This window comes from Ranitomeya imitator, chromosome 1 (genome assembly GCF_032444005.1).
Source record: "Ranitomeya imitator isolate aRanImi1 chromosome 1, aRanImi1.pri, whole genome shotgun sequence".
Lineage (NCBI taxonomy): Eukaryota > Metazoa > Chordata > Amphibia > Anura > Dendrobatidae > Ranitomeya > Ranitomeya imitator.
Window position 1 is genome coordinate 919207801 of NC_091282.1, and position 23441 is coordinate 919231241.

Here is a 23441-nt window from a genome sequence, read left to right on the forward strand (position 1 = left end):
ATGTAATATGTTGTATGTACTGTATGTTTTATGTACTGTTGTATGTAGTATGTTCTGTATGTTGTATGTTGCATGTACTGTATGTTATATGTTGAATGTACTGTATGTGTTTTTTTTACATTCAACACATTAGCCGTATGATGAGACTACTACTGTCCCATCATTGGCTAATGTGTCAATCACTGTCACTGTAGCAGGCATAGCCCGATGGGACTTGTAGTCCCATCGGACAATGCCTGCACACACACACCTCCGACAGACACGGCAGACCCCCGACAACCCCACACAGACCCCTGACAGCCCCGCACAGACCCCCGACAGCCACAGCAGACCCCCGATAGCCCCGCACAGACCCCCAACAGCCCCGCACAGACCCCCGACTGCCCCGCACAGACCCACGACAGCCCCGGCAGACCCCCAACAGCCAAACACAGACCCCCGGCAACCCCGCACAGACCCCCAACAGCCCCGGCAGACTCCCGACAGCCCCGCACAGAGTTCCGACAGACCCCCGGCAGCCCCCCGACAGCCCCGGCAGACCCCGCCTGCACACACATGCACACACAGTCTCTGTCCACACACATCCCTTCTCCCGATCTGCAGCGTTTCCCCCACAGCTAAACCGCAGATCTTTTTTACATTTGCGGTTTTGCTGCGGATGTGCCTGACTCAATGCAAGTATGGGTGCAGAAACGCTGCAGATCCGCACAAAGAATTGACATGCTGTTGAAAAAACAACGCTGCACTTTCGCTCGTTTTTTTCCGCAACATGTGCACAGCGAATTGGGTTTTCCATAGGTTTACATGGCACTGTAAACCGCATAGAAAACTGCTGCAGATATGCAGCGTCAAAAACGCTGCGGATCCGCGGTAAAATCTGCAACGTATGAGCATGTCCTAATACTACCCCCCTCCCATGCAGGAATCCTACACCCTGCACTCCTTCAGAAAAACATAACTCTTCCTCCCTTCAATGGGCGCTGCATTCAGGGATCTGTGCAGGCACCGGCGACTTTCGCTCCAGTGACCTCCGGCACGCACGACGATGAGGTGGTCTCCCCATTTCCTCCCTGTATAGTCATCGTTATGTACACATGGATGTGGGGAGAGCACCTTATTGGCATGCATGCCAGAGGTCACAGTGACTTGCCCGGCGCCTGCGCAGAAGATCCCGAAATGAAGTGCCCATAGAAGGGAGGAAGAGGTACCTATTGTGGAGGGAGTGTATGGAGCAGACGCGGGATTCCGGGGCCATAACTGACGTGCATGGGAGGGGGGTAAGTATTACAATGAAGATAGGAGGCAGGGATTTCTTTCAGGCACTGCACGCCCCGGAGCCTGGAAGAAATCATAAGCATAAAGACTGAATATAACATTTCTCAACTACAAGACCGTTAATATGAGGCATATAGGTAGGACTAGTCTAACATTTCTATCACCTGTCTGCCCATTTTAATGGGTCATAAACGTCCCGGGGGTGACATACAGTCATGTCCAAAAGTATTGACACCCCTGCAATTCTGTCAGATAATACTCAGGTTCTTCCTGAAAATGATTGCAATCACAAATTCTTTGGTATTAATATCTTCATTTAATTTGTCTTAAATGAAAAAACACAAAAGAGAATGAAGCAAAAAGCAAAACATTGATCATTTCACACAAAACTCCAAAAATGGGCCAGACAAAAGTATTGGCACCCTCGGCCTAATACTTGGTTGCATAACCTTTAGCCAAAATAACTGCGACCAATCGCTTCCGGTAACCATCAATGAGTTTCTTACAATGCTCTGCTGGAATTTTAGACCATTCTTCTTTGGCAAACTGCTCCAGGTCCCTGATATTTGAAGCGTGCCTTCTCCAAACTGCCATTTTTAGATCTCTCCACAGGTGTTCTATGGGATTCAGGTCTGGACTCATTGCTGGCCACCTTAGAAGTCTCCAGTGCTTTCTCTCAAACCATTTTCTAGTGCTTTTTGAAGTGTGTTTTGGGTCATTGTCCTGCTGGAAGACCCATGACCTCTGAGGGAGACCAAGCTTTCTCACACTGGGCCCTATATTATGCTGCAAAATTTGTTGGTAGTCTTCAGACTTCATAATGTCATGCACACGGTCAAGCAATCCAGTGCCAGAGGCAGCAAATCAACCCCAAAACATCAGGGAACCTCCGCCATGTTTGACTGTAGGGACCGTGTTCTTTTCTATGAATGCCTCTTTTTTTCTCCTGTAAACTCTATGTTGATGCCTTTGCCCAAAAAGCTCTACTTTTGTCTCATCTGACCAGAGAACATTCTTCCAAAACATTTTAGGCTTTTTCAGGTAAGTTTTGGCAAACTCCAGCCTGGCTTTTTTATGTCTTGGGTAAGAAGTGGGGTCTTCCTGGGTCTTCTACCATACAGTCCCTTTTCATTCAGACGCCGACGGATAGTATGGGTTGACACTGTTGTACCCTCGGACTGCAGGGCAGCTTGAACTTGTTTGGATGTTAGTCTAGGTACTTTATCCAACATCCGCACAATCTTGCGTTGAAATCTCTTGTTAATTTTTCTTTTCCATCCACATCTAGGGAGGTTAGCCACAGTGCCATGGGCTTTAAACTTCTTGATGACACTGCGCACGGTAGACACAGGAACATTAAGGTCTTTGGAGATGGACTTGTAGCCTTGAGATTGCTCATGCTTCCTCACAATTTGCTTTCTCAAGTCCTCAGACAGTTCTTTGGTCTTCTTTCTTTTCTCCATGCTCAATGTGGTACACACAAGGACACAGGACAGAGGTTGAGTCAATTTTAATCCATGTCAACTGGCTGCAAGTGTGATTTAGTCATTGCCAACAACTGTTAGATGCCACAGGTAAGTTACAGGTGCTGTTAATTACACAAATTAGAGAAGCATCACATGATTTTTCGAATGGTGCCAATACTTTCGTCCACCCCCTTTTTTATATTTGGTGTGGAATTATATCCAATTTGGCTTTCGAACAATTCTTTTTGTGTTTTTTCATTTAAGACAAATTAAATGAAGATAATAATACCAAACAATTTGTGATTGCAATCATTTTCAGGAAGAAACTGAGTATTATCTGACAGAATTGCAGGGGTGCTAATACTTTTGGCCATGACTGTATTCCCTTTAATTCTTTAATTTTTCTGGTCTTTTTAATTCCACCTTTTGCTTTTAATATTTGTGGTATGAATAAATAAAATATGATGTGGTTGCACACAATTTATTAATCTATACTACCTGGATTACATCAGCCTTATCATCTATTTATAAATAAATGTATACAACTTGTAATGTGAAATCTAATGACAGATCCACTTTAACAGGAGTTATTAGCCAAATATACATGAGAGAGATTTATGTTCCTTTATTAATCATTTAGAGTTTATTCATGAGTTGTCTCAGTCCAAATAATATGTTTATTCTGTCTTCTTCTCGTAATTGTACTTTTTTATCATGTCCTCTACCCACTGTCTGTAGGCTGACACTTTGGTGAAGACATGAGGTTTCCTTTCAACAGGACAGTTATTAGGTCCAAAACTAGTGATTCCTTGAACTTCCCATACAGAGTTGGAAGTAGACTGGCAAATCAGGGCTCCTTCAGCCTCGCTCTGGAAATACATGTAATAAAACTTGTTATATATACACAAAATTATAGCATGTGCATAACGTTGCACCCAAACCATATTTGCCAACATTCCCAGAACATCTGGGCAGCTTCCAGTTAAAGAGATGACCTACAGCAGGGGTGTCAAACTGCATTCCTCGAGGGCTGCAAACAGGTCATGTTTTCAGGATTTCCTTGCATTGCACAGGTGATAATTTAATCACCTGCAGAGAATGATTCCAGCACCTTGTGCAATGCTAAGGAAATCTTGAAAACACGCATGGTTTGAGGCCCTCGAGGAATGCAGTTTGACACCCCCGACCTACAGGACTCGTAGAAAAGTTAGCAAATATTCTGAGTGCTGGGGAATGTTCCTGAAACCTCCCAAAAAGCAACGCTTTCAGGCATCGAAAGACATGACCCAAGAAAGTAAATGTAGCAATGCGAAAAAAAATGTAATTGTTCCACTTTGTGCAACACATTAACTGTCCACGTGGTAGCATTTGGCCTGATTTGCGGCAAGTATGCCCTTATATCTATGGTGACAGTCCGACTGTACTCCAAAAAACATATTTTTTTATCCTTTTGTTTCTTCAAGATAAGTGTAATAAATTTAAATTCCTCTTTGCCCAACCCAATAATAACATGTTTATAGTGAAAAATACTTATCGGAAGACTATGGCAAACCTAAGATTTTGGCTTACCTTACAAGCAAACTTTAATTTTTCTTGAGAATCAAAGCCCGCACAAACCATGGATGCCGTAATCTGGTCCTGCCAAAAACTGGACTGACTGCATGTTTCGTAGGACATTATGGGTATTGGCACCTGAAATTTTGTGTTGGTATACGTTCCACCTACAACAAGACATATTTTATATACACTATGATATAGACTGTGAAGTATTCCTAATTTTCTTTTAAGTAATGTTTTTTTTTTTAGTCTACATCAATTCTAATACTTTAATGAAAAGCAACCCGTCCTCTTGCACCAGTCAGTACCTCATTTGTTTTGTGCAGCAATATCCTTTTAAATAAAAGGACATCTGTTCTCCTAATTTTTCTTAATCATAATCCACTTAAAATCCAATCATGCCACCCTGATCTTCACCAATTGCATATCTGTAACTCCATCTAATTACTGCCTTGTAGGAAACAATCTCTAAATTCTCCAATCTTTTAATCTATTACAGACACACACAACACACAGACCGCAGAATACATACAGTAATATTGTTTCATGTTATCTACCCTGTGTGTTTCTTAAAGAGGTAGAAAGTTGATTCTTTGTAAACATTTATGCTAGAATTTGTGAAAATCCAATTTCAACCCTGACACCACAATGACACAAGTATAAGCAGTGTTTCTCTTTGTGAAACAAGATGACTCATTTCCAGTGTCACACGCACTCACTCAAATTATTTTCTCTAATCAAAGTGTATGTATTAGTTTTACAAGTATCTAGTATTATATATTATTTGAAGTGTTTTCTTTACTTGCACTTTTTACAACTTTCTACCTATCGTTTTATTATCTGTTTCATCAAATAAGAAAATATTTTATTGTATTTATTTTTTAATTTTATAGTGATTTCAACTATCCACTTTCAATTTTCTGTTAACATACTTTATTACTAGTATAGAAATATCCAAGTCAAATATGTCCTTCTAGGCATTTACAATAGAAAGCTTTGTAGGTCTTTTTCTGGACCGGGGTGCTCAGTTTTGAAAATGAATGACTATACCTTAATCCTTATACATATTTGGTCACAACGCTAATGGAGTTTACCGCCACAATTTGAGATTTCCTAAGACAGCAGTTTTGGAATCTAGAGATGCGTATTGCTTACTAGTGTTCCCGCAATAAACCATCATAACGTAAATGATCATTATAGTGTGTCAACTAGCCGCAAATCATGCAGCCGCAGGGACTCAAAAATAATATACAAGGATGCCCCGATGCTCGAATAACACCCGAGCATGCTTGGAAAAGACTTTATCGAAGCACGTTTGCTCATCCCTAGTCAGGAGTATTCCTACGATGTATATATAGGCATAAAATGGAAAAAAATATTTTTTTGTCCGCTCATCCACATGTAGACTGGAATATGGAGCATGAAATGCAGCGGTGCAGCAGGAAAACCAATCGATCACGAAGGAAAATCCAGCACCATGATATCCATAAAAATTATTTTTTTATTCATAATTCATTAAAAATATATTTTTGATACAATCGGCATAAATGTCACAAGCCTCCTATGGGGAGGTATATAGTAGCATTTGCATTCTACACCTTCCTATGCATTCAAAAAGGTGTCCCAGCCCAGAAAATGCCAAAGGGACAGACTTGACCCATGCTTTGATGCGAGAAGGTCTTTGGATATGTTTAGTTTAGGAAGCTAAAAGGATTGTTCATATATTTTAGCTAGCACGATCCTTGGTAACTTTTGATGTATCGTAAGTGGGCTCTGAAAATCCTGGAAACTTCTTATCTCTCTTGACAGTTGATGTTATGGCACTGAAAGTGCATGCTTGGTCAAGTCCAGCATGTACAGGTGCTTCTCCCAAAATTAGAATATCCTCAAAAAGTTAATTTATTTCAGTTCTTCAATATAAAAAGTGAAACTCATATATTATATAGAGTCATTACAGAGTGATCTATGTTATGACCTGGTGGTCAGGACAATAATGGACCTGGTGGTTAAGAGCACACGGAATGACCTGATAGTTACTGATAATAAAGGACGAGCTCTGGGACGTGGGAACTCTGCTGACCGCAATCCCTAATCCGATCAAACACACTAGAAATAGCCGTGGATTGCGCCTAACGCTCCCTATGCAACTCGGCACAGCCTAAGGAACTAGCTAGCCCTGGAGAAAGAAAAATAAAGCCTACCTTGCCTCAGAGAAATTCCCCAAAGGAAAAGGCAGCCCCCCACATATAATGACTGTGAGTAAAGATGAAAATACAAACACAGAGATGAAATAGATTTAGCAAAGTGAGGCCCGACTTACTGAACAGACCGAGGATAGGAAAGGTTACTTTGCGGTCAGCACAAAAACCTACAAAAAGACCACGCAGAGGGCGCAAAAAGACCCTCCGCACCGACTCACGGTGTCTGCGTCCCAGAGCTTCAAGCAAGCAAGACAACAATAAAAATAGCAAGCTGGACAGAAAAATAGCAAACCAAAGAAATACAAGCTGGAACTTAGCTTCTGCTGGGAAGACAGGTCACAAGAACGATCCAGGAGTGAACTAGACCAATACTGGAACATTGACAGGTGGCATGGAGCAAAGATCTAAGTGGAGTTAAATAGAGCAGCCTGCTAACGAATTAACCTCGTCACCTGTGGAAGGAAACTCAGAAATACCCACCAGAGGAAGTCCATGGACAGAACCAGCCGAAGTACCATTCATGACCACAGGAGGGAGCCCGACAACAGAATTCACAACAGATCTATCCAAGTGTTTACTTCTATTAATGTTGATTATGGCTTACAGCCAGTGAAAACCCAAAAGTCATTATCTCAGTAAATTACAATAATTAACAAAAAACATCTGCAAAGGCTTCCTAAGTGTTTAAAAAGGTCCCTTAGTCTGTTCCAGTAGGCTCCACAATCATGGAGAAGACTGCTGACTTGACAGATGTCCAGAAGGCGGTCATTGACACACTCCACAAGGAGGGTAAGCCGTAAAAGCTCAAAAGGTCATTGCTAAAGAAGCTGGCAGTTCACAGAGTGCTGCATCCAAGCATATTAATGGAAAGTTGAGTGAAAGGAAAAAGTGTGGTAGAAAAAGGTGCACAAGCAACCGGGATAACCGCAGCCTTGAAAGGATTGTTAAGAAAAGGCCAAAAATTTGGGGGAGATTCACAAGGAGTGGACTGCTCCTGGAGTCATTGCTTCAATAGCCACCACACACAGATGTATCCTGAACATGGGCTGCAAGCGTTGCATTCCTTGTGTCAAGCCACTCATGACCAATAGAGAACGCCAAAAACGTCTTATCTGAACCAAGGAGAAAAAGAACTGGACTGTTGCTCAGTGGTCCAAGGTGTTGATTTCAGATGAAAGTAAATTTTGCATTTAATTTGGAAATCAAGGTCCCAGAGGCTGGAGGAAAAGTGGAGAGGCCCACAATCCAAGCTGCTTGAGGTCTAGTGTGAAGTTTCCAAACCAGCTCAGCTGTCTATCAGGAAATTTTAAAGCACTTCATGCTTCCCTCTGCCAACAAGCTTTTTGGAAATGGAAATTTAATTCTCCAGCAGAACTTGGCACCTGTCCACATGGCCAAAAGTACCAATACCTGGTTTAAAAACAACAGTATCACTGTGCTTGATTGGCCAGCAAACTCACCTGACCTTAACCCCATAGAGAATCTATGGGGAATTGTCAAGAGGAAGATGAGAGATACCAGACCCAATAATGCAGATGAGCTGAAGGCTACTATCGAAGCAACTTGGGCTTCCATAACACCTGAGCAGTGCCACAGGCTGTTCACCTCTATGCCACGCTGTATTGATGCATTAAGGCTAGGTTCATATTTGCGGTTGAGTCCGCAGCATATCATCTGCAAACGCCTGCAAAAATGCATGATAATGCAGCATTTTTTATCCACATCAGCTTATGCGTGATGGAAAAAAATTGCAATGTTTGCATGCTTTTGCATGCGTTTACCCATGCATTTGCGTTTTTTATGCGCATGCGTTTGATAGGAAAAAATTTTTTAAGGAGACTTGACACAAGCCACGCCCAATGGGAGTGTCTCATGGGATTTCTGTATTTAGACCCTTGTGAGAACGCAAGCGAACGCATGTCCTTGCGTTCCTATGCGTTCCCATAGACTATAATGCGTTTATTTGATGCACTCCTTCTGCAAGTGTCCGCATGCGTATGGCGGCGGAAATTTGCCGCCATAAAAATTCTAACATGGTGCGTCAGCCGCGCCCAGCCGCACACTGCGAAAATTCGCATGCGTAAGGAAACGCAGGCGAACGCATAATAACGCATACATCTGCAATCTTAACCTTAACCTTCGTCAGGCTGCATAATTTTACAACATTAACAGGCTGCAGAGGTACAATTGTACCTTCATATATATTTTATTGAAATTTGGCCAATATATTCTGGACCAAAACTGCAGAGATGTCAAAAAATTTCAGCCCTCTGCGGCTTTTCGAAAAAAAGTTTTGCAATTTTAAAACGGAATAGTTACAATTGTACCTACTCAGCCGGACGAAGGTTAAAGATATGAAATCAAGACACATGCAGATGTATGCATCAGAAACGCTGCGGACACAACCGCAAATGTGAAACCGGCCTAATTGATGCAAAAGGAGCCCCGACCAAGTATTGAGTGCATTTACTGAACATACATTTCAGTAGGCCAACATTTCGGATATTAAAATCATTTTTCAATCTGGTGTTATAGAGTATTCTAATTTACTGAGATAATGACTTTTGGGTTTTCATTGGCTGTAAGCCATAATCATCAACATTAACAGAAATAAACACTTGAAATAGAGCACTTTGTTTGCAATCATTCTATATAATATGAGATTCACTTTTTGTATTGAAGAACGGAAATAAATTAACTTTTTCATGATATTCTAATTTTGTGAGAAGCACCTGTATCTGTAGGGAGGGCAATTAGAGATAGATGTCAGCTCATAAAGAGCTCTGCTAACTGCTATCTAAGGTGTATGGGCAGCTTTAGTAATATACCGTATATACAGATAATTACTGTAAGCTATATAGTCACCTGCCATATACAGTGAACATTAGTGTTGAGCATTCAGATACTGCAAATATTGGGTATCGGAGTTCCGATACTGAGTTCCGATATTTTTGCAATATCGAATACCGGAATCGGAAGTTCCCATAATGCAATGATGCACTATAACGGAGTGTGGGCGGAGACTGCGTGTCTATGTGTGCGGGCGGGGTCTGTGCGGGCCTGCCGGGGGTCTGTACGGGCCTGCCGGGGGTCTGTGCGGGCTGCCGGGGGTCTGTGCGGGCCTGCCGGGGGTCTGTGCGGGCTGCCGGGGGTCTGTGCGGGCCTGCCGGGGGTCTGTGCGGGCCTCTCGGGGGTTGTGTGTGTGCAGGCATTGTCCGATGGGACTACAAGTCCCATCAGGCGATGCCTGCTACAATGACAGTGATTGACACATTAGCCAATGATGGGACAGTAGTAGTCCCATCATCCGGCTAATGTGTTGAATGTAAAAAAAAAACCCACAAACATACATACTACATACATACAACATACATACTACTGTATATACATACTACAAACATACAACACACTACATACATACTACATACATACAACATACATACTGCATACATACAACATACATACTACATACATACTACATACATACAACATACTACATACACACTACATACATACTACATACATACAATATGCATACTACATACAACATACATACACACAACATACATACAACATACATACATGCAACATACGGTACTACATACATACATACTACAGACCAAAAGTTTGGACACACCTTCTCATTTAAAGATTTTTCTGTATTTTCATGACTATGAAAATTGTACATTCACACTGAAGGCATCAAAACTATGAATTAACATGTGGAATTATATACTTAACAAAAAAGTGCGAAACAACTGAAATTATGTCTTATATTCTAGGTTCTTCAAAGTAGCCACCTTTTGCTTTGATGACTGCTTTGCACACTCTTGGCAGTCTCTTGATGAGCTTCAAGAGGTAGTCACCGGGAATTAAGAACCTATGATGCAGTTTTGGTGCAGTTTTGATGCAGTTTTTGGGGCGGTTTTGCACAGTTTTGATACAGTTTTTGGAAATAAATAAACGGAAAATGTGCATGATTTGAATGGAAACATGCATAAAAAAACGGATTCGGAGGCCGGATTCATAATTTCGCATCTGAGTTTCATATGTTTTTCGCCAGATCCATCGCTGTGCGTTTTTTCGCCAGACAGAAAAACCGTTCCTCTGTATGTGATTTCCGTCCGGCGGAAACCGCTTTTTTGACGGATCCGGCAAAAAATGGATGAAACGTGAGGCCATCAGGCGCAATGCGGCGCTAATACAACTCTATGAGAAAAAACGGATCCAGCAGAAAAAACAAACAGATCGTTTTTTTCAAAACTCGCCGGATTGTGCCTGACGGCAAAAACCTGATGTGTGAAATTAGCCAGATAGATATATGGATAGAAACATCTATATCTATAGATATATCTATAGATAGATATATCCATAGATAGGCCGATGTTGATAAATCAACATAAAGAAAAAAAACGGGAAAAAAAACGACGTGGGCTCCCGCAGACAGCCGGGGGCCAATATTTGTAGGCTGAGAAGGGGGTAATACCCATGGCCCCTCCTAGGCTATGAATATCAACCCGCAGCTGTCTGTGTAGCCTTTACTGGCTATTAAAATAGGGGGACCCCCCAAAAAAATGACGTGGGGTCCCCCTATAGTTTATAGCCAGAAAGGCTACGCAGACAGCTGCGGGCTGATATTCATAGCCTAGTGAGGGCCGTGGATATTGGCCCCCCCCCGCTACAAATACCATTCCACAGCCGCCCCAGAAATGGCGCATCTGTAAGATGCGCCAATTCCAGCATTTAGCCCCTCTCTTCCCACTCCCGTGTAGCGGTGGGATACGGGGTAATAAGGGGTTAATGTCTCCTTGCTGTTGTAAGGTGACATTAAGCCGGGTTAATAATGGAGAGGCGTCAATAAGACGCCTATCCATTATTAATCCTACAGTAATGAAAGAGTTAAAAAAAATAAAGACACAGCCAGAAAAAGTGTTTTAAAAAGTATTTTAATATTCTTAATTTAACCATACTTACCATACTTCAGTGCCTGCAAAAAACGTAAAATAAGAAACCGTATACTACCTGTCCACCGTAGTCCAATTAATAACGAGTGTCCCATGACGATCTCCCCTATAGAACAGTGGCATTGGGTGATTTCACTGCTCTATAGGATCTTCAGTGACACACTGACAGGAGACAATGGCTTCTGCAGTGCATCACTGAGAGGTTACTATAGTTCACTGGTCTCACTTTATGGCAAAATCTGCATGGGAACTTTCTCACACAGCAATGCCAAAAGTGAGACTAGGGACAATTTTTTTTTACAGCAGCAGAGGAATACAGTGCGGAAGGATACCTTCCTCCCGTCATTGTATTCCTGGAGCCCCTAGAGAGCGGTCGCATCAGCTGATGCTGCTGTTCTCCACAGGAGATCATCATGGGACACTAGTGGATTTCTGCAGATCAGGGAGTATAGTTTGTTTGTTATTTTAATATTTTTTTTACAGATGACACTGGCTTCGGGGAACAAAGTGACAAGTGTTGGCGAGTATGTACTCTATGTTATATGTACTGTATGTCTATATGTACTGTATGTAATGTATGAATGTATTGTATGTAGTATGTATGTTGTACAGTATGTATGTGGTATGTATGTAGTATGTATGTAGTATGTTGTATGTATGTTGTATGTATGTAGTATGTATGTTGTATATAGTATGTTGTATGTATGTATTTATGTTTTATGTATGTAGTATGTATGTTTGTGTTTTTTTTTTTTTTTACATTCAACACATTAGCCGGATGATGGGTCAACACATTAGCCGGATGATGGGACTACTACTGTTCCATCATTGGCTAATGTGTCAGTCGCTGCCATTGTAGCAGGCATAGCCCGATGGGACTTGTAGTCCCATCGGACGATGCCTGCACACAGACACAAAGACCCCCAAGAGGCCCGCACAGACCTCCGAGAGGCCCGTACAGACCTCCGGCAGGCCCGCACAGACCCCCGAGAGGCCCGTACAGACCCCCAGCAGGCCGCACAGACCCCCGGCAGCCTGCACAGACCCCCGAGAGGCCCATACAGACCCCTGGCAGGCCCGCACAGATCCCCGGCAGCCCGCACAGACCCCCGAGAGGCCCGTACAGACCCCCGGCAGGCCCGCACAAACCCCCCACGGTCCCACACAGACACGCAGTCTCCGCCCACGCACCACCCACACTCTTCCCCCCTCCGGAACTGGATGTGCAAGGAAAGGGCTGATTTTCATTCTGATATTTGTGTCCCATTGACTTGCATTGGTTTCCGGTATCGGTATCGGCGATATCCGATATTTTTTGGGTATCGGTCCGATCCAATCCGATCCGATATTTCCCGATATCGGAAGGTATCGCTCAAAACTAGTGAACATGCATTTCTTTTTTCTGCCTCCTGTGACCCGCTGCCTCTCCCCCTCAATTTTCTGGGACCCTCACTCGAGTATAAGCCGGGGAAAGGGGGGGGGGACTTTTTCAGCACCAAAAAATGTGCTGAAAAACTCGGTTTATATACCAGTATATACGGTACCTTACTTTTGAGAATTTCACTTACATTTCCCATTGTTGCTTACATTCTATTTCCCTTTTTTTCTGCATAACTTCCATGTGTCTTTTTGTAAATATGTAGTCCTGTATATATTCTGTTATTTTTCAGTTGTTTTTTTCATTAATATGTATTATATGCTAATGTAATGCTTCCACTGGTATCATGCCAGATTCTATGACTAAGGGCTTCAGCCAGAAACGCGTCCGAATGGACATGTTTTTTTTAATTGTCTGGACACTCTTTTTTAACCATGTGAAATAAAGCTGCAGATTTTTATTCATACAGCTAGGTGGATCCTTTTCTTTCTCAATTTTTTACGGTGGTCAACAGTATTGGATCCATGCTGTGTTAACAAGGAGCAATTCTACATATACTACATGGTGAGGCTTTTCCCAATTTTGCTTTTTGTGCTTTTTCTAGATACTGAAACTCCTTTCTGGAGAATGTTCTTCACTTGGGTTAATGTTTTGAAGGAGTTTTTCTTCACCATGGAAATGATTTTGCAATCATTCATCACTGTTGTCTTCTGCAGAATGTCCAAACCCTTCAGTTCTCAAACTTACTAGTGCGCTCTTTTTTGCAGAATGTATCAAACTGTTGATTTGGCCATCACTGACATCTCTATTACATTGATGGATTTCTTCTTATTTCAGCCTCATGATGGTCTTATTCTCTTCAATTTAAAGCTCCTTTGACCGCATTTTGTGGGTTCACAGTAACAGCTTCTACATCCCACACCTGGAACCAGCTGTAAACCTTTTACCTACTTAACTGATAATGAATTTACGAGGGAACAGCCCAAGCAACCCATTAACCCCTTAACGACCTCCGCTACGCCTTTTGACAGCGGCAGTTAAGGGTACTTATGCCTCAGCGCTGCTGTTTAATGGATTAAATAACAACCACAGAAACCCCAATCACCGTATACCAGCAGAAAAAATAATTTATAAAATTAATAAAATTTGTAAAATCTTGATGTGAATGCCAGTGACTAGCGTCCTGTGGAGAGCAGAGTGGAAACCACCACCATACCAAGGGAGAACAACCACAGCAAATATGGAGTAGTCCAAAAAGATCTACCAAGCAGAGATAAGATACAAATTGCCTTTATTGTGTATAATTGGCAAACATTAAATAACAAATATAATATATAAGACAATATGCAAAAAATTATAAACACATGTGCGCACAAAGGGACAATATTTTTTGTACGAGTAAAAACAAATGTAAACAATGATACAGGCTGACCCTTTTATATAAAAGGTATTTTCTATATATATATATATATATATATATATATATATATTCCAAACAAAAAAGCTCACATACCCTCCTACACTGACATATACTGGCCCGAATTATGTATAGTATAAAATCCGCATATATTCCAAGTATATACCCCTTAATGTAAGGTGTGCAAAATATATAATAAAAAATAATTTATATGTGCAAAATAGCAAAAAAGTGCAAGCAAAAAGGGAGTACTGAATACAACTATTTAAATATCCTGAATTGTGCAAAAACCACAGAAAGTGCAAAGTGCAGAGGTAAAAAAACGGCAGAGAGCAACCATATACAGATATTGCTCTAAGTAGTGTCAGAATGTGCAAAATCTTAACAAAACGTCCCTTATAATAGGGGAATACAGATTATAATATGCCACTACCAGTGAAACCCGTTTTGCATTTGTATGGTCCAAATATAACCTAGATCCAGAGGATCAGGGGACCGGATATTGGTCCAGCCGATATGGCACAATGCAGAGAGATATATAGAACCTTTAATGTACCTGTAATGTGGGGTCAGCCGAATCCCAAGAAGGCGCACCCCGACGCGCGTTTCGGATTACTATCGACGAAGGATAGTAATCCGAAACGCGCGTTGGGGTGCGCCTTCTTGGGATTCGGCTGACCCCACATTACAGGTACATTAAAGGTTCTATATATCTCCCTGCATTGTGCCATATCGGCTGGACCAATATCCGGTCCCCTGATCCTCTGGATCTAGGTTATATTTGGACCATACAAATGCAAAACGGGTTTCACTGGTAGAGGCATATTATAATCTGTATTCCCCTATTATAAGGGACGTTTTGTTAAGATTTTGCACATTCTGACACTACTTAGAGCAATATCTGTATATGGTTGCTCTCTGCCGTTTTTTTACCTCTGCACTTTGCACTTTCTGTGGTTTTTGCACAATTCAGGATATTTAAATAGTTGTATTCAGTACTCCCTTTTTGCTTGCACTTTTTTGTTATTTTGCACATATAAATTATTTTTTATTATATATTTTGCACACCTTACATTAAGGGGTATATACTTGGAATATATGCGGATTTTATACTATACATAATTCGGGCCAGTATATGTCAGTGTAGGAGGGTATGTGAGCTTTTTTGTTTGGAATATATATATATATATAGAAAATACCTTTTATATAAAAGGGTCAGCCTGTATCATTGTTTACATTTGTTTTTACTCGTACAAAAAATATTGTCCCTTTGTGCGCACATGTGTTTATAATTTTTTGCATATTGTCTTATATATTATATTTGTTATTTAATGTTTGCCAATTATACACAATAAAGGCAATTTGTATCTTATCTCTGCTTGGTAGATCTTTTTGGACTACTCCATATTTGCTGTGGTTGTTCTCCCCTGTTTAATGGGGCTGAGAAATAAATGGATAGCACCCTGCACCGTCGGAAAATTTCCGAGGTCTCGAATACCGGGGGTATCTGAGACCCCAGAGAACATGATTCAGGTTGGTTTTTACCAACCCCAGTGTTGCGATCGCCGTTATTAACCGAATAACGGCGACTGCAAAAAAGAAACCTGGTTTCCCATTTATTTCTCTCTCTTCTGATATGATCTAGCTCATCAGGAGAGAGAAATGGTGTCCCCCGAGCCCCCCCGGTACCTCCACAAATTTTTTTTTCACAAAAATGATTTTTTAGCCCCCAATTTTTTTTATTTTCCCAAGGGTAACAGAAGAAACTGGACCCCAAATGTTGTTGCTCAATTTGTCCTGAGTACGCTAATGCCCAATATGTGGGGGTAAACCACGTTTGGGCGCATGGCAGAGCTCAAAAGGGAGGGAGCACCATTTGACTTTTTGAATGCAAAATTGGCTGAAATCAATGGTGGAGCCAAGTCGCATTTGGAGACCCCCTGATGTATCTAAACAGTGGAAACCCCCCAATTCTAACCCCAACCCTAATCACAACCCTAAACCTAACACACCCTAACCCTAATCCCAACCCTAACCTTATCCTAATCCCAACACACCCCTAACCCTAATCCTAACCATAACTTATATCCCAAACCTAACCCTAATCCCAACCCTAACCATAATCTCAACCCTAATCCTAACGCTAATCCAAACCCTAATCCCAACTCTAACCCTAACTTTAGCCCCAACCTTAACCCTAACTTTAGCCCCAACTCTAACCCTAACTTTAGCCCAACTCACTTTAGCCCAACTGGAACCCTAATTAGAAAATGGAAATAAATACATTTTTTTATTTTATTATTTTTCCCTAACTAAGGGGGTGATACAGGGGGGGTTTATTTACTACTAGCTGAAGAGCCCAGCGTTGCCTGGGCATAGTAAATATCTGTGGTTAGTTATAGCACCTCACTTCTCTTATTTTCCCATCACGCCTCTCATTTTCCCAATCACATCTTTCATTTCCCCCCTCACATCTCTCATTTTCTCCCTCACACCTCTCATTTTCTCCCTCACTCCTCTCATTCCCCCCTAACACTTGTCATTTCAACCTCACATCTGTCATTTTCTGATCACTCCACTATTTTTCCTCACTCCTCTCATTTTGCACTCACACCTTTTCATTTTCACCTCACACCTCTCATTTTCACCTCATCACCTCAGTATATACATGTTTGTCATCTCTCTTATATATAGTATACATCTGTATGTCATCTCCTGTATATAATATATACCTGCTGTATGTCATCTCCCCTGTATATAGTATATACCTGCTGTGTGTCATCTCCCCTATATATAGTATATACCTGAATGTCATCTCCTTCTATATATAGTATATACCTGTATGTCATCTCCTCCTGTATATAGTATATACCTGTGTGTCATCTCCCCTGTATATAGTATATATCTGTGTCATCTCCTCCTGTATATAGTATATACCTGCATGTCATCTTCTATATATAGCATATACCTGTATGTCATCTCCTCCTGTATATAGTATATACCTGTAGGTCATCTGCTCCTGTATATAGTATATACCTGTGTGTCATCTCCTTCTGTATATAGTATATACCTGTATGTCATCTCCTCCTGTATATATATGTACCTGTATGTCATCTCCTCCTCTATATAGTATATACCTGTGTGTCATCTCTCCTGTATATAGTATATATCTGTGTGTCATCTCCCCTGTATATAGTATATACTTGTGTGTCATCTCCTCCTGTATTAGACCTCGTTCACACGTTATTTGCTCAGTATTTTTACCTCAGTATTTGTAAGCTAAATTGGCAGCCTGATAAATCCCCAGCCAACAGGAAGCCCTCCCCCTGGCAGTTTATATTAGCTCACACATACACATAATAGACAGGTCATGTGACTGACAGCTGCCGTATTTCCTATATGGTACATTTGTTGTAGTTTGTCTGCTTATTAATCAGATTTTTATTTTTGAAGGATAATACCAGACTTGTGTGTGTTTTAGGGCGAGTTTCGTTTGTCAAGTTGTGTGTGTTGAGTTGCGTGTGGCGACATGCATGTAGCGACTTTTGTGAGATGAGTTTTGTGTGGCAACATGCATGTAGCAACTTTTTGTGTGTCGAGTTGCATGTGACAGGTTAGTGTAGCAAGTTGTGTGCAGCAAGTTTTGCGCATGGCGAGTTTTGCGCATGGCGAGTTTTATGTGTGGTGCCTTTTGAGTATGTGCAAGTTTTGTGTGAGGCAACTTTTGCATGTGTTGCAACTTTTGTGCATGTGGCAATTTTTCCGCGTGTGCAAGTTTTGCGTGTGGCAAGTTTTCCATGAGGTGAGTTTTGCACTTGTGGCGAGTTTTGCAAGAGCCTAGTTTTTGCATGTGGCGAGTTCTGCGCGTGGCGAGTTTTGAGCGGCGACTTTTGTATTTCGACTTTTAGGTGGTGAGGTTGGTGTATTTGTGGTGAAATGTGTGCTGAGGGTAATGTGTTCAAGCATGTGGTAGTGTGTGGCGCATTTTGTGTGTGTGTTCATATCCCCGTGTGTGGTGAGTATCCCATGTCGGGGCCCCACCTTAGCAACTGTACGGTATATACTCTTTGGCGCCATCGCTCTCATTCTTTAAGTCCCCCTTGCTCACATCTGGCAGCTGTCAATTTGCCTCCTACACTTTTCCTTTCATTTTTTCCCATTATGTAGATAGGGGCAAAATTGTTTGGTGAATTGGAAATCGCGGGGTTAAAATTTCACCTCACAACATAGCCTATGACGCTCTCGGGGTCCAGACGTGTGACTGTGCAAAATTTTGTGGCTGTAGCTGCGACGCCTCCAACACTTTTCCTTTCACTTTTTCCCCATTATGTAGATAGGGGCAAAATTGTTTGGTGAATTGGAAAGCACGGGGTTAAAATTTTGCCTCACAACATAGCCTATGACGCTCTCGGGGTCCAGACGTGTGACTGGGCAAAATTTTGTGGCTGTAGCTGCGACGGTGCAGATGCCAATCCCGGACATACATACATACACACACACACACATACACACACACATTCAGCTTTATATATTAGATTTTCTTATTTTGATCACTGTGATAGGGTCTATCACGGTAACCAAAATGAACCTATGAAAATAGGAAAAATCATCCTATTGTTGTTGGGTGCCAGCCGGAAGATCTCGATGGGCACACAGCGCATGCGCCCGCCATTTTCTTCCTGGAAAAATATGGCGGTGCCCAAGGGGGGAAGCAGGAGGGTCGAGGAGCATCACATCAGAGGAGAGAGAAATTAAATGTGACATCGGACTTTTCTTTGCGGCCGCCATTATACGGTTAATAACAGCGATCACAAAACCAAGGTCGGTAAATACAGACCCAAATCATGTTTTCTGGGGTCTCGGCTACCCCCGGTAGCTGAAACCCTGGAGTAAATCCGACTCTGGGGGTGCTTTACACTTTCCAAAGCGCTGTTAATTAACGGCGCTGTGGTTTAAGTACCCTTAATTGCTGCCGTGAAAAGGCATATCGGCGGTCGCTAAGGGGTTAAAGATGAGAGTTTACACTTTAAGTTCATATTGAAAATATAACTGTATCTTGAATATGTTTTTTCAACAGCTAAAATGTCAAAAGTTAGGTCATTGTCCAAATATTTGTATACCTAAGTGTATTTTAAATTACATACATTTTTATTGTTGGAGGCACACTAAATCCGTCCATGTTTTGTCTTTTCCTGGTTGTAGTCAAGAGAAATGAAAGATGGACAACTCTGAGCAATTGGCTATCATTTAGGTCTTTTATATTATTACTCTATTTTTATTAATATTATGTTCTATTATTTCAGGTTATTGGTCAGGCTTTTAAAAATGTGCAATTCAGAAAGAAAACTTGACCACCATTAAACCTTACCCAAGACGTAACACCTTATGCTTTGCCTGGCCAAAATAATGAATTTTACCCAGGTGATATTGTGTTTTTCTAGATACCAACATGTATAAACAATGGTGCGTTATCATAGATATGATAATGTCTATAGTAGATAGTCTATGTGAAGCTTCTTTTATATGACTGGAAGCAATGACAATACTCTACCTGTATTAGTAGCTTCCCAGCCTGCCCAGTAGCAAACCTGTCCAGATGAAACGGGTTCCTCAGCATAAGGCAAGCAGACAGGCTGTATATTCAACACCTTTTCTGACAGGTGCAGTAGAGCTATATCATGAAAGTAGACGTTACTACTGGAATATTCAAAGTCTTCGTGTCTGATGATAGCATCAGTTTCAATGCAAGTCTCAATAGAATCGGTTGAAAAGCATACCCTCCATGAATTATGCTTCCAGTCTCTGCAAAGAAGAACATAGTTAGGCTCTGAGCCTGCATAGAAAATTACACTGGATTTGACATCAGAGACAGTGGAGGATACATTTAGGGGGACACTGTGCATGTATCTGTTATTTGGGTACTGCGGCTAGCTTATTTAGGGGGGTTTTGTGGCTTTACTGTTATAAAAGCAATGTGGCAAATTGTGTTAAAGGGCATCATGCCATATTTTAATCTTGATGTGGAATGCTGCATATACTAAATACACAATATACTCAATACCAGTGTTGGGAGTATATATATCCCTCTACTTTACCGGTTATGCACGTCACCAATCACCCACCTTCAGACTGAGTATTAGCTGCAGTTACACCAAGTAGTGCCCGCTTACAAGATGATGCACTTCTCTGTGTAAATATTGTGCCGCTGTATCTTCATTAAAATGAAACACTGCAAAGTGCCCTGGATGAAGCTGCACCTCCTACGAATAGACCCAACTCTGCACAGACGGCGACAACCCTGGTACACACTGTAATCATGTTTTATCCAACGGTGCTACAAGCACACTGAACATCAGTGGAGAAAATCCATTCTGCTCAAAGATTTCAGAAATTATGAGTTTATGCTTAAAACATAAAACTGCCATTCACCTCTCCAAACAAGCCTACTTCAACACTCTTACCATCTCACTATCCAACAATCCTAAATGTCTCTTTGTTATTTTAATTTCCTCCTCAGTCCAAGAGTTCAGACCCCAACAACCAACCACAGCACTGACGATGTTGCCAATTATTTAAAAGAAAAGATGACCATATCCGGCAGGAATTTTTCTTCCAATCCCCAAATATCATGTATTTTCTTTCCTCCTGCACTCCATCTAGCTCACCTTCTGTCTTTGAACCGGTCACAGAAGAAGAGGTTACTTGGCTTCTCACATCTTCTTGCCCTACTACCTGTTGTGAATTCTGTGGTCAAGCTCCCTCCTGTGGTCATGAGTGGTACTTCGGCTGGTTCTGTCTATGAGCTTCCTCTGGTGGATGTGAGTGGGGCTGCGGCTTCTGAGTTTCCTTCCTCAGGTGACGAGGTTAAGTCGTTAGGTGCTGCTCTATTTAACTCCACCTAGTTCTTTGTTCCTGGCCTCCAGTCAATGTTCCAGTATTGGTCTTGCTTTCTCCTGGATCGTTCTTGTGGCCTGTCTGCCCTGCATAAGCTAAGTTTTGCTTGTGTTACTTTTGTTTGCTATATTTTCTGTCCAGCTTGCTATATTGGTTTTTCTTGCTTGCTGGAAGCTCTGAGACGCAGAGGGAGCACCTCCGTACCGTTAGTCGGTGCGGAGGGTCTTTTTGCCCCCTCTGCGTGGTTGTTTGTAGGTTTTTGTGCTGACCGCAAAGCTATCTTTCCTATCCTCAGTCTATTCAGTAAGTCGGGCCTCACTTTGCTAAAATCTATTTCATCTCTGTGTTTGTATTTTCAGCTTTACTCACAGTCATTATATGTGGGGGGCTGCCTTTTCCTTTGGGGAATTTCTCTGAGGCAAGGTAGGCTTATTTTTCTATCTTCAGGGCTAGCTAGTTTCTCAGGCTGTGCCCGAGGCGCCTAGGTCTGGTCAGGAGCGCTCCACGGCTACCTTTAGGGTACCGTCACACTATACCATTTCGATCTCTACGACGGTACGATTCGTGACGTTCCAGCGATATCGTTACGATATCGCTGTGTCTGACACGCAGCAGCGATCAGGGATCCTGCTGAGAATCGTACGTCGTAGCAGATCGTTTAGAACTTTCTTTCATCGCTGGATCTCCCGCTGTCATCGCTAGATCGGTGTGTGTGACACCGATCTAGCGATCTAGCGATGCGATCCAGCGATGCGTTCGCTTGTAACCAGGGTAAACATCGGGTAACTAAGCGCAGGACCGCGCTTAGTAACCCGATGTTTACCCTGGTTACAAGCGTGAAACTAAAAAAACAAAAACAGCACATACTTACATTCTGGTGTCCGTCAGGTCCCTTGCCGTCTGCTTCCCGCACTGTGACTGCCGGCCGTAAAGTGAAAGTGAAAGCACAGCCGCTGTGCTCTGCTTTCACTTTACGGCCGGCAGTCACAGTGCGGGAAGCAGACGGCAAGGGACCTGACGGACACCAGAATGTAAGTATGTGCTGTTTGTTTTTTTTTTAGTTTTACGCTTGTAACCAGGGTAAACATCGGGTTACTAAGCGCGGTCCTGCGCTTAGTTACCCGATGTTTACCCTGGTTACCCAGGGACCTCGGCATCGTTGGTCTCTGGAGAGCTGTCTGTGTGACAGCTCCCCAGCGACCACACTACGATTTACCTACGATCACGGCCAGGTCATATCGCTGGTCGTGATCGTAGGTAAATCGTATAGTGTGACGGTACCCTTAGTGTGGTATGATAGGATTGGGGATTGCGGTCAGCAGAGTTCCCACGTCTCAGAGCTCGTCCTATGTTAGTAACTATCAGGTCACTTTGTGTGCTCTTAACCACTGGGTCCATTGTGGTTCTGAATCACCTGTTCATAACAACTACCTGTGCCAATGACCCTAGTCCCTCACATCTCCTTCAGTCCCTTTCCCACTCACCTAACTAAAATATTTAACCTTGCTCTCATCTGGTATTGTTCCCTTTTCTTTCAAACATGGCAGTATATACCCATTGCTTAAAAAACATCCCTCGACCAAAACTACACTGTTAACTACAGACCTGTCTCTAATTTCCCCTTCATTTCTAATCTGGAATTGGTCTACTCCTGTCTAATCCACTATCTTTCAGATAACTCTCTTGACACTTTACACGCTACTGAAACTGCCCTTACTAAAATCTTTATGATCTACTACCAACTAAATCTAATGGTCACTACTCCCTGCTGATTCTCCTGGATCTCTCTGATGCATTTGCCCGGTTTCTCCTCACTATGCTCCCATCTATCGGGCTCAAGTATACTGCTCTCTCTTGGGTCTCCAACTACCTCTCTGATTGCTGCTTCACTGTATCTTTTGCTGGCTCCTCTTCCACTTACTGTTGAGGTTCCACAGGGTACAATTCTAGGTCCCCTCCTCTTCTCCCTATAGAAAGTCCTTACTGCACAAACTAATCAGTAAGTTCAGTTTTCATCATCATATATATGCTGATGAACCCCAATTATACACCTTGTCTCCTGACATCACCGCTGCATTATTACAAAATACTAGTGAATGTCTTTCTGTTGTCTCTAACATCATGTCCTCTTTCTATCTGAAATGGAATCTATCAAATACTGAATTCCTTATGTTTCCTCTCTCTACTAACTTTTCCAAACCCAATATTGCCATTTCCTTGTGTGGTTCTTCCATTACTTCCCTGCAGCAAGCCCCTGTTTTTTTCCTCATCAGATCTTTCCTTCATGCC

At 42.1% G+C, this 23441-nt stretch overlaps 1 protein-coding gene across 2 annotated transcripts in view; it reads right to left on the bottom strand.

Moving 5' to 3' along the window:
- Nucleotides 1–3207: 3207 nt before the first annotated feature.
- The window catches only part of LOC138655113 (ovochymase-2-like), a 174045-nt gene continuing 153811 nt past the window's right edge, over nucleotides 3208–23441 (bottom strand). The window contains exons 23-25 of one of the 2 annotated variants that reach the window (XM_069743553.1): nucleotides 19810–20060; nucleotides 4311–4462; nucleotides 3208–3610 (exon numbers count right to left, since the gene is read on the bottom strand). In XM_069743553.1, coding sequence (XP_069599654.1) covers nucleotides 3419–3610; nucleotides 4311–4462; nucleotides 19810–20060 — 595 coding nt within the window. In that variant the 3' untranslated portion in view covers nucleotides 3208–3418. The remainder of the gene's footprint in view (nucleotides 3611–4310; nucleotides 4463–19809; nucleotides 20061–23441) is intronic. The other variant, XM_069743555.1, reaches the window with a different exon arrangement.